The sequence below is a fragment of the Prionailurus viverrinus genome, chromosome D3 (genome assembly GCF_022837055.1).
Source record: "Prionailurus viverrinus isolate Anna chromosome D3, UM_Priviv_1.0, whole genome shotgun sequence".
NCBI lineage: Eukaryota > Metazoa > Chordata > Mammalia > Carnivora > Felidae > Prionailurus > Prionailurus viverrinus.
The window spans coordinates 94,941,379-94,953,878 of record NC_062572.1 but is presented as its reverse complement, the minus strand read 5'-3'; the positions used below and the strand labels follow the sequence as shown (position 1 = coordinate 94,953,878).

Below are 12,500 nucleotides of genomic sequence, written 5' to 3'. Positions count from 1 at the left end.
CAAGTGTCCCTGGTACAGACTTCTGTTGCTTGAAGCCCTCTCTCTCTACTGTGGGGTGGTGTATGAAACTTGCCCTTATGCTTTAGGTTATTCTGATCGGTGAGCAGAGCTTACCAGTCTGGCTCATCAATGAGCGGACACTCGAGATTCAGCTCTCCCGTTACAGATTTTCTGCCCCTGGAAAGCAGCAAGTGCTCAGACAGTGGAGCCTACCCTCTGGTGACAGGACTGTTCCTGGAGCACAGAGCAGGAACCTAAGAGTGGTGTGTTTGCAATAAAAGGGGGGACATAACTGGGTAACGTGTGGGACGAAGCAGTGTCGATTCTCACCTCCTAAAACAGCACTCAGGCAGCCCAGGGCCTGGGGATGCGGCAGGAAGCTGGTGGCTGCGGGGTGAGGCACGGGGACACATCGTCTCCCACTACACTGGCAGAGAAGGGCCATAGGGACAGTGTGCCAGCCTGAGGCCGTCCTTCTGTCTGGATCATCCTGGCAGCCACCAGCAGGCCTGTGGGAGCGAGTCAGCTGTCCTTGTATCCACCTGTGCGACATGATTTGACTGCAGCTGAGAGGGCTGGGTGTGCAACCCCACCCGCCGGGACAACTGTGCATAGGGACCAGGGCACGTGTGGCCGTGGGCAAGCCTGTCTGGGCCCACAGAACTTCTAGGCCGCTGACGTCCTGCCGGCTCAGGGCCCTCATCCCCACGACCCTGTGTCCTGAGATCCTGAACTCTGGTGCCCTGGCCACATCTGTGCTCCTTCCATGGGGATGCACAGGGCTGCCCTCGGCTCTCCCGCCTCCAGGACGTATGTCCCGGTCCACATGTGCAAAGATACACACATACACACGTCACTGCAAAGAAACAACACCAGGGTGCCTGGGAGGCTCAGTCGGTTGAGAGTCCGACTTTGGCTCAGGTTGTGATCTCACGGTTTGGGAGTTTGAGGCCCATGTCGGGCTGTGTGTCAGTGTGGACCCTGCTTTGGATCCTCTGTCCCTTACCACCCCCGCCACCTCCCCCCCCCCCCCCCCCACCAAATAAGTATATAAAAAAAAAAAAGGAAAAGAAAGAATGCCAATGGTTTGGGTGGGCAATTCCCCGAGAAGCCCACGTGCATGCCAGGGACCACAGAGTCCCAACTCGCCCCTGCAGCCAGCCCGGTGGAGGGGACAGCCAGCCAGAGACCAAAGGTGCCTCCAGAGCCGGGGGGCACCCCCATTCCTTGCCCGTTTGGGCACTCGAACGCCGGAGAGCTGGTTTTAGACCAGGTTTGATTGTTAGCTTTGGAAAGCATTTTATATGTTCAGAAAGGTGAGAATGTTTTGATATTGTTTTCACGTTTCTAGAGGAAACTAACTCTAGCTTGAAAATCAAAGGTGACAGTGGGGAAGGGAAGTTCACCATCAACAGCTCAGAAGAGCCCACGGCGAAATGGATGGTTTCTACACAGTTGTGCAACGGTTGGCCTCATCCTGAAACGCAAGACGACTGGCTGTACTCACATTAGTGAATTAAACATTCCAGAACTACCTCTAAACCATTAAACATTCTGCTAATGGAATCCCAATACATCAAAGGAAAAGCTCCAATCTCTTTAATTACAAAAGTAGAGAAAACACATAATTGCAATTGAATATGCTATTTTTAAATGCACGTGAAATATTGAATATTTTCTAATAAAACAATCGAGCTAGCCTTGCAAACATATTCCAACTGCTTTATCTGTGCCTACAAAGTTTAGAAAAAACTCGCATTTCCTTACCTCGGGGAGTATGCATTAATAAAATAATTAAGCTCAGCATTATTTTCTGCTCAAAAAGCCTTACTTGTTATTCTGGACAAACAGATATTCCCTGAGCTGAATTAACTGCCCTACTTATAAAGTTCTTACTTTGAGGGGTCACTCTCTGGCACACACAACTTATCGACAAAGTAGACGCCCCCACTACATACTGAAGTACAGATCAAAACTATTTAGTTTTCATCACAGATCTGCAAGGGCAAGACGGGTTTAAGAGTATCTGTTGAAGCGAGCTTTATCAAGAGCCAGGCAGCGTCCCCCTCCTGCAAGATCTCGTACCGATGTTCTCTCTGTAGCTCATCCCTGACAGTTAGACTTGGGGTCCGGGGACTCTTCCTTTCTGGGATTACAAATACTCTTTGAAAGCATTTCTGACTTTTCCACAGCCCACAGTTCTCTCGGTGCTCCCACAGCCAATCGGGCGAGGACGCGGTGACCCTCCACTGACGCTTCCCCATCTCTCTGCTCCTGGAGCGGGAGGCACGGGCCACGGGCCCCCAGGCAGACGGCAGACACGCTGTCTCCACCGCGGACAGTCTCTGTCCCGTCCCCGCTGCCCCAGGAGCAAGGTGCGTTTTTCCGGCGGGGTCGTGGAGGCCTACCTCGGTAAGGCCACAGGCACGCTCCCGCGTCGGCCCGTTGGCCTGAATACCACTGAGGACGCTTTGTTTGAGCCAAAGGGAAGCCGGCAGTTAAGAGCCGGCATCAAGAAGCTAATCCGTCGCTCGGTTCCCCTCGTCAGGGCTCATGAGAAAACCCTCAACTTGTCTTCAGTTAAATACCAAGACCAGCCATGATTTTCATGTCGAGGACCACGGAGCCTGCGTTTCTAAAACCGAGTACCTAATTCAGGACCATCGGAAGACACGGATGACCGGGTTCAGAGCCTAGCCCGAGAGACCACCCTTAAAAATGACCGAATTCTGATTGTGATTTAAAACCTGCTCTTCCAGGGGCACCCGGGGGGCTCGGCTGGTCAAGCGTCCGACCGGGGCTCAGGTCACAGTCTCACGATTTGGGAGTCGGAGCCCCGCGTCGGGCTCTGCGCGGACAGCGCGGAGCCTGCTTGGGATTCTCTCTCTGCCCCTCCCCTGCTCACGCTTTTCTCTCTCTCTCTCTCAAAATAAAAAAATAAAAACTTAAAAAAAGGAGAAGGTCTTAAAAAACAAACACCACTTGATCTCGTGTGTAGTCCTTGGCACAGCAGCGGACAAGCTGAAGGGTCAAGGCCTAAATGTAAACTGAGAGATGGGAACGCCAAGCCCGGGGAGTTCCGGGTGACAGACGGACGACACAGGGGAACATGTAAGGGAGAGTCTTCCGATAGCCAGGAATTACTCACGAATGAATGACTTACAAGAACCGCTCTGGCCAAAAACCCACCGGGCGATCTTCAAGTCCCGGGTGCACTGAGATTATGAAAATTACGTTTGGAGTTTTCCTCGGGAAAAATGAGCCATTCGCAAATATTAATTGGTAAAGCTCACTTTCCCAAACCGCCTGCAGCTCCTGACTGAAAATCTAGGAGGTTAATGCAGCAAATAAAACTCTGAGACGCTGGTGATTTTTTTACAGTTCTCGTCTTTTTCCGTCGCTGGTAGTTTCCAGATCAGCTTCTTTGGTAAGTCGTTCCTCGGGTGAGATTATGGGCCGGTTTGACTCGTTCTCAGCACGTGTGTCTACGAGGATGCCAGATAACAGAACTGCTGTTCACCTTTAAGAGGCTGCCTGGACAAGACCTGCGTCTTCTGTGTGCTCAGTAAAATGTTTTCAAGCGCAAAGATGAAACGCCGGGGCTACAGAACTCTCCTGTGGGCGGCCCCGGGCCCAGCACGTCGAGTACCGCCCACCGCAGCCGCGAACGCTGTTACTAAAAATCCCAAAGCAAAGCCAAGCAGAAGACGGAGTAAGGCACGGTAAGCCTGCACGGGAACAGCTCCGTGCACAGGCCGCCCCTGCCTGAGCCGTGACGAGACCAGATGATCCCCCGTGGAAAACACGGCAACTCCAGGCTTATTTGTGAAGGGAAACAGATGTAAGACTCAAAACCTAATTTATCTTTACAGCATCTGAATGTGTGGGGAGGTTTGACATACTCTCCACTAGGGATCCCTACGACTCTTACCGTCTGAGGCGTGGAAAATACGGTCCCCGAGTCTGCCGGCGCCCCTTAGCGGTGCCGTCGTGGGAGGCCGTGACACGTTTCTTCCGGGTAATTCTAGGTCAGAAGAGCTGTTTTTACATCGTCCTTCAGAAAACAAATAGGAAAAGTAAAATGGAAATGTTTCGTGTATCCTGCGTGTGATGAAAAAAAGTTGTAGAAGAAATGTTAAGACCTTTGTATTAGACATTATGTACCTAACCTAAAGTTATTAAAATTCACAAGTCCTTTAAATTAAGCTAGAAAGAAAATAAACAGAATTAGTGACCACCTGGAGTGCCAGGACAGCCACTGAAGGAAATAACTCACACCTGGTTGTGAAAATTCCAGTTTATGTGTCATTCTAGAACTTAAAAATATGTGTATCGTGCCAACTTTGAGAGCGGTTGGAGGGTTTGCAGAACCCCAGTGTTCACGAATAATCACGTTTGGAACTCCTGAGATCAGACGTTTATTTCCACATGTGAATCATACCCAGGGAGTGACTCATGGGCAGGCCGCGGCTCCTCTCTGCAGGGCAGGGCCTGGGGTCCCTTCATCTCAGGGACACGGAGGGCACGGGCACAACAGGACCCAGCACCAGCTCTCTGTCTGCCCCCGCCTCGCCGACGTTCTGGTTCTCCTCCCCCTGTAACCCAGCGCTCGGGCAAACACTGAACTCAGTCACGAGCAGAGGACCCACAAACACAGCCGTGTCAATACAACCTGTGACGACCCCCAAGTCAGACCAAAACCTGCAGACATGGTTACAATCAGGACAGGGAAACCCAAGGGAATAGTTCACATTCTCTGATATTTTACTAGAAACAACCGTTAAGAAACAAGCATCGCTTTAAACGGCATACTCTTTTGAATGTGTATACGCACACGGTATACGTGTATACGGTATGTGTATCCGTGTATCTTGACGAGGAACCGTATGCGCACCTGCGTGGGCAACACATGTGACAAAAAGCTAATCATTTAGAAAAGACTCTCTTCGTAGGAAACGCAGTAATCGCGATGTTCACAGAGCTCGCCTTTATTTTACCTTAAATATAGTTGCAGTTTAAAAAGCTTCAATAAATTCCACGATTTAAAATAGAGATACCGACACATTTGTTCATGGTCCACAAATGATTCCACGGATTTTCTTTAGCAAAGTCGTTTATAGTAGAGGTTTCGTATTTGTGTTCTCAGGTAATCGTTTGTATCTTCTCTCTCTCTAAACACTGTAGACTTGCCTAGTGAATTTGGGGAGGAAAAAGGAAGCTAAACATTAGTGGTAGTTCTTTCCAAATGACGACAAACCAACCACCCTGATTTTAGAACTGGAGAGGGTTTTAATGCCACCAAACTCCACCCTGCGTACAGAAAAGGGAGCAGGGTGTGAGGGTCGGCCCAGCCCGGTGCCCCCGTGCCCTTCGCCGTGGCCCCGCCCGGTGCGCCAACACGCCACACGCCTGTCAACTGGGGACAAAGGTGTGAGCGCCACCACGGGAACCGTACCTGGCGGTTGCATTTTAACGTCCTCCCTGCGGGAAGGACGCTCAAGTAACGCCAGTACTTCCCAGCGAGGCGAAAACGACAAGGGGAATTTAACGTTCTCCCTCGCTTTGTACAGGACGTTCCATAGACCGAAGTCAGCCAACCGACCCGCTAAACGGAACCGTCCCGGGGCGCGTTTCTCCACGAGGCGCGCCGGCGGGAAGGCCTTTCAGTGGAAGAAACGAGTGCCCGCTCCCACCTCGGCACCAGTCATCGGCAAGCCAGCTCAGGATTTTAACACAAAAGGCCCGGCATGCTCGCCAGGTGACAGGCTGGCCACGGGGCTGCACGTATGTGACACGATCACGCTGCTCCGAGCGTGCACCAGAGGAAAGCCGCGAGGTCCGGGCTTCCGTGGCATCAGACAGGCAGCCAACAAACACGGCGACCCGGAGACGGTCGGGCTGGGGACGCGCACGCGGCCCGGTAGTGAGGAGATAGGCCTGACGTGTGTCGGGGCTTCGGGAAGCTGGGCTTGGGGCCCGGCCGCGGCGGCCACGCACAAAGCAACAGCAGGCGGGGGCCACGGCCTTCTCGCTTCCGAGGGGATAAAATTAAACAGCGCAGAGTTTAGAAACAATTGCTTTTTAGCCCTTCAGCGATACTTTTTAATTAGTTTGAAACGTTACTGGTTCCCGTAATGAACCCAGAATAGGAATATATTTAAATAAATAATTCTCAGGGGTCGTTGGCATTTACGGTTGACGCGCGGTCTGCGCCACGTGGAGCTGACGTCAGGAGCAAGCGAAAACCCGGGCTCGTTAAGCGGAAACGCCCCCGGCTTTACACTAGAAACGTTTTCAAAATAAGCAGATCACGTTTTCCCTGCATTGCAATTTATATTATTTTAAATACAGGAACCTTTATTTCACCGTTTTAAAACACAAACTGAATTTACTGTCTGACTTGGCTCATGTTTCAAAATTTCCACCCCAGCACTGAAACCAGCCTGGGTCCATCCCTAAGGTGGAGGGTTTTGTGCTGGGAGGCTGACCTGGGCAGTTAGTTCGGTGGTTAGGGTCCTCACCCGTGCTTTGCAAGGACCCCCCACCTCCCAGGCAAAAACTATTTCTAGGTATCAGTAGTTATCGAAAAAAGAAACGCATCATGCCTGTTGAAACCAGGAGCTGTTAAATTATTTAAAGTTTTACGTCTTCTCAAATGTTACCGGGGAGGTAAAGCTTCCTTTATGGTAAAGACATCCTCCCTCGGGAGCTAACGGACGAAGGTGCTGGTGGTGGACACACAGTATCGTGAACCGCGCACCCCTTCCTTCCCGCGCCTACAATGTGGTTCGATGCACAGCCGCGTATTTGTGAAGCGATCCGAAGAGCCAACACTGGCACTCAGCGTTGAGGATGGGAAGGCAGTTGGGAGGGTAGTCATTTGTGGCCACCGCCAAGGCTCTAACGGGTAGGCGTTTTCTACCGCATCGTCTTCCGTCACAGATGTAAAAAAAAAATCCACAATTAGGAGGTTGCATTTTTATTTTAGAAAAAAGTGAAAAATAAAAAATTTCAAGACCAGTTGAGATACATTTAGCTATTGCTCAAATCTAAGCTGTCAACCCTCGTTGACTTTCCTCGGAGAAACGCCACGGATATACATCCACCATTAACGACCGTAACCTCAAGTCCCACTTTTTTCCATTTGAATAATCAAGGAACACGATTCAGAGATAAGATTACATCCTGCATTTTATTCATTTCCATATGACAAAAATAGTCACCTAGACTAAGACATCCATTTCAATCAGTAGATGTGTCGAGCCACAGGTTTATCATAAAAAATACTGGATCTTGGTAAGAGCACCGGCTGGCTCCGGGGCCCCGGCCCTACATGGTGCTGCCATAGAAAAATAGTGTCTCTCTTCACCACGCAGAGAGGGACGGCCTGGTCCTGAAGACGCAGGGGCGCGTCTCACGGTCCCTTCACAAGCCATCTTATTTACAACACTTTACATTTCTTTTCCCTTAAGTTATATACACATCCTTCTGGGAGAAGAGAGAGCATCACACGGTACCAACTACTAACCAAAACCCAAAACTCACACCAAAGAGGACACATAAATAATAAAAACATTCAACCGCTGAAGGCCAGTGGTGCCACGTGGCCGGGCCGAGGCCCCCGCCCCGTCTCCCGAGAAGGGATGGCCCCTCTGGCCGAGGGAAGCAGAGCTGGGCGGGGGGGAGGGGGGGGACCATGCTCCATCCGACGGGAAGAAACAGCTCAGTCTGCTGATGAGGAGTCTTCGCACCTGTTTCTGTTCAAGGTCACGACCTGACTCTATGGCTGTCGTCGTGCTGGGAACATCGTCCTACTTCTCCACGTTAGCCGGGAAGTCCCTGCCGTCCGGTCCCTTCTTCGGGGCGCACGACCCCAGCGCCACCCAGCCGCCCGCGACATCTCGGGAGGGACGCGGCCGGACAGGCCGCCCAACGCACAGAATGAGGTAGAAGGCGGGCCGCGGCGTCGCAGGTGCCCACCCCGCCCGCCGCCCAGCACCCCCCCTGCCCCGGGGCCCTGCCTCGCGCCAAGCAACTCAAACCTCGTCAGCAGCTTCAGGCTGGATTTTGAGTAGCTAGATGACATTGTGCTTTGTTCTCATCTGAGAAGATAATAAATAAATCGGGACTCAGACAAGGTCCCAGTTACCACTGATGACACCGCCAGACCTCTGCTATCTCTCCCCACTTTACTGCACACGGGGAGCGGTGGAAATCTGGTCCGGGGCGTGTGAAGAAAAGAGAGGACACTGAAATGGCACGCACGCGGTCTCTAGGTGAGTTCCCGCCGTTTCGGTGCCACGGGCCTACGATTAATTCATCAAAGCTGTGTCAGGGGTGGTCAGGCTTTTCAACGGGTTTCGTAGAAAAGTTAAATAAATCATTTTAATTTAGGAAGTGGCAGGCCCTAGTTGACTGAGGAACAGACAAATCCTGGTGGCTTTTCTGTCTCAGTGGCACAGATTTCTCATGTTGTTTGACCTTAAGACAAAACAAGAAACTGTAACAGTTTTTCATTTTCCTTAAACCAAAGTACTATTTATAAAATACTTTACATCTTTTTAAGTTTTCAAATTATAGACAAACCTCTCTAATACAAAATACTAAAAGTGCAATAGTATAAATTAAGAGTTTGCAACCACATTATACAAACATTACCTTTTTATTGTACAGCTTTGATAACGTGAAATATTTCCTCACAACTGCTTATAATGTTGTGAATAATTTACGGTGACGTTTGTCTGTAACTTGTTCCCAGTCGCTGGGCTACAGACCACACTAGGGAACAATTGTCCACATAGCAGCTACAAACATTTAAGTTAAAAAAAAAAAAAAGAAACAGAAGAAAAGCGTGGTCACTGACAGGTACTTGCACACGAGAGCATGCCGTCTTTCCCAGTGTAACTTCACGATTTGCCTGCATTGAAATAACTCACTTATTTATAGTAAAACAAATTCTGCTTTAAAAAAAAAATCATCACATGGCCAGATGTATTCTGCAGTACAAAAGCTTCCTTTAAGGTTGGGGCTGTATTATCTGTTACCCGCATAATCTTAACATTATAAATACTACAGACAAAGGTACTGCCGTAAGACACAGCGCTGGGGGTACCGGACCACATCTTTCAGTTAATAGTCTAAAAACAGAGTTCAAGTTTCTAACTAATTCGAACAAAACCTTCGAGTGAGTGTCGCTGGAACAGCACAGGCGATCCCTTTCTCCTCTGGTGGGGGGGGGGGGGACGGTATTAGGTTCGGGGAGGAACCAACCGGGTGTGGGGTGAGCCCTTTCCATTCCCAAGGCGGTTTCACAAGGACTTCTTTTTGACTTAAACGTATTTAGGAGGTTACAGGGTCCCCGAGAACAGTCCAGCTCACCGTGGAAAGAAGTACCATGCAGAGCTTACGAGACAACCTTCCAGCAGCCACACAGTGAACGCATTTTCTACTACGGGTAAAATTTTAAGGAGAACTCGGGCGCACGGCTGCACAGCCTGACGGTCGCGCTGGACGGTGTGCGCGTGGGACGGAGGGACGGGCCCGGCCGCGCGCACAGCTAATTAATACCGATCTCCTTGTTATCCTCGATAAACCTCGTGAACGGACGGCTGGCTCCCGTTTCCGAGTTTGCTTTGTCCAAACTCACAATGGGCGGACTACCGCCGGTGCGCGCTTTGTCCATCCCAGCGGTCAGGGAACCCAGGGGGGGGATAGCACTTCCGCCGAGACTTACTGGGAGCTGGGGAATGCCGCCATTCTGGATGACAGAGATCTCGTTGTTCTTCATGGCGAGACCGTTTGTGATAGCCGCGGCATACTGGTTCCAGAAGCTGGGGTCAACGTTCATCGCTCGTGCTGCCAGATCCTTCTGGAACATTTCCGAAAACTTCAGAGCGTCGCCACCTAGCAGAGCCATGGGGTTTTCCACTGACAGGCGGCGGCCACGCCTCGCGGGGGCGTTGTTCCACATGTGTGTGCCCATGTGCACCTGCGTGAGAGACACGGAGACAGGCACAAGTAAGCCCGGCACGGAGGCAGGTGCGTGCCTGTCCTACGCTTCCCACGTGTCACCCAGACACCCAGCACGACGGTTTCGGAACTGGGCTTCTGTTCCCCGCTCTGAGCATCGGTCTGGGGACACCAAACATTGTTGGGTGGGCTTTTCTGAGCGGCTTATACTTTAATGCGTGACATTTCTTTTTATGAAATACAAAAAGCAAGACCGGCCGATACGTTCTCGAGTTTCTTTCAGCTGATGAACTTGACGGGGTAACTCCCCCACGAGGTGCAAAGTCCGAAGGCCACCCGGGAAGGCTCCAGAGCTCGGAGGGCACACAGCCCCGCCCCTCAGTCCTCTCCCCTGGCCTCCGCAACGCCGTGTTTGCACTCCTGCTTCACTGGGCCTGTTTGGTGGCTTTCTCCCAAACGTGGAAGGGGCACCTGGGGCCAGCAGAGACCTCAGGCGGCTCACGTCCCAGCCCTAAGGAGCAGCCCCAGGTGGGGAGCTTTCCAGAGTCTCTGAAGAGGACTCCGGAGCCCGGACAGGCCTGTGACGTGGACAGAAAGAGGTGTGTTTCTCTACCAACACTCATCTAATGTCCTGTCCACACTTCGCCTTCCATGGAACATGTATGGTGTGGTCACCTAAAAACGTGAGCACCACCCTGGGTTGTTCTCCTCTGGCTGTCAGGCCGGGAGGCTTCTCACCAAATGCCCCCAGCCCCTGCTGGCAGCCGCGGACAAAACCAGGACGAAGCCTGGCCTCTGGACAGGATTTGTTATTTGTGTCTTATGGGAGTGTTTAAAAGCCATGTTCTACTACATTTGGGACCGCACCGGGTCCCGGGACTGCTGCCCAAGAGCAAAGCTTGTGTGGTCACCCCCCCAAGAGCCTCCTCAAGTCCCACCCGCCGTGTGGTCACCCCAACAGCCTTCTCCAGCCCCCCCCACCCCGTGTGGTCACCCCCCCAACAGCCTGTGCCAGCCCCCACCCCGTGTGGTCACCACCCCAGTAGCCTCCTCCAGCACCCCCCGTGTGGTCACCCCAACAGCCTCCTCCAGCCCCCCCCAACCCCGTGTGGTCACCCCCTAACAGCCTGTGCCAGCTCCCACCCCATGTGGTCACCACCCCAGTAGCCTCCTCCAGCAACCCCCGTGTGGTCACCCCAACAGCCTCCTCCAACCCCCCCACTCCTCTGTGGTCATCCCCAAAGGCTGCACCCCCACCCCATGTGGTCATCCCCCCAACGGCCTCCTCCAGCCCTCCCCAACCCCGTGTGGTCACCCCCTAACAGCCTGTGCCAGCTCCCACCCCATGTGGTCACCACCCCAGTAGCCTCCTCCAGCCCCTCCCCGTGTGGTCACCCCCCCAAAGGCTACACCCCCACCCCATGTGGTCGTCCCCCCAACAGCCTCCTCCAGCCCCCCCCGTGTGGTCACCCCCCAAAGGCTACACCCCCACCCCATGTGGTCGTCCCCCCAACAGCCTCCTCCAGCCCCCGCATGTGGTCACCCCCCAAAGGCTACACCCCCACCCCATGTGGTCATCCCCCCACAGCCTCCTCCAGCCCCCCCTTACCCTGTGTGGTCACCCCCCCCAACAGCCTGCTCTACCCCCCCCCTTACCCTGTGTGGGTCATCCCCCACAGCCTCCTCCAGCCCCCCCTTACCCTGTGTGGTCACCCCCCCCAACAGCCTGCTCTACCCCCCCCCTTACCCTGTGTGGGTCATCCCCCACAGCCTCCTCCAGCCCCTCGGGGGGCCGGGCCTGCACTGAAAAGCCAGCCCTTCACCACCGCTACATGATATGCATGCCCCCGCTAAGTTCACGCACAAACACGTGTGCACGTTAGACACAGGCACACGCAACACGACACGGGCACGTGCCTCAATACTGGAGGGGGGTCCCCAGCACCTCTGCCCCCCCACCCCCCCCATCCCCCGGATCACAGCAGAGGCTCTGCCTGCAGCACCTGAAGTGGGTGGGGAGCCTTGGCGGCCGAGCCCCCCCCCCCCCCACCGCCCTCAGCCGGCCCCTGCCTCCCGCCTTACCTTCAGGTTGCCCTTGGTGGTGAAGGCCCGCCCGCAGATGGTGCAGCCGAAGGGCTTCTCCCCGGTGTGCGTGCGCTCGTGGATCTGCAGGGCGCTGGCCGACGAGAAGGTCTTCCCGCACGACTGGCAGTTGTGCTGCTTGGGCGCCCGGCGCGGCGGGGGGGCCAGCATGGGCGCGAGGCCGGGGCCCATCACGGCCGGGGGCCCGGGGGGCACCTGCACGGCGGCCGGCAGCGGCGGGCCCTCGCCCAGCACGATGGCCCTGCTGTGCCCGTTCACTTCCATTTTGATGGCGGCGGGCGCGGGGCCGGCGACCAGGCTAGCGGTGGTCTGGCCGGGACCTAGGGCAAAGTCGGGGTCAAATGACTGAGGACGCGGCGCGCTCAACGCGTGCGTCAGCAAGTGCTGCTTTAAATTCCCCCTAGTGGAGCAGCCGCGGCCGCAGAGCG

The 12,500-nt window shown here is 53.7% G+C and overlaps 1 protein-coding gene across 1 annotated transcript in view; it reads right to left on the bottom strand.

Moving 5' to 3' along the window:
- Positions 1-9,556: 9,556 nt before the first annotated feature.
- SALL3 (spalt like transcription factor 3) overlaps positions 9,557-12,500 on the bottom strand; it is a 17,267-nt gene continuing 14,323 nt past the window's right edge. The window contains exons 2-3 of the mRNA XM_047828269.1: positions 12,052-12,500; positions 9,557-9,988 (exon numbers count right to left, since the gene is read on the bottom strand). The exon at positions 12,052-12,500 is cut by the window's right edge and continues 3,045 nt beyond it. Coding sequence (XP_047684225.1) covers positions 9,557-9,988; positions 12,052-12,500 — 881 coding nt within the window. The remainder of the gene's footprint in view (positions 9,989-12,051) is intronic.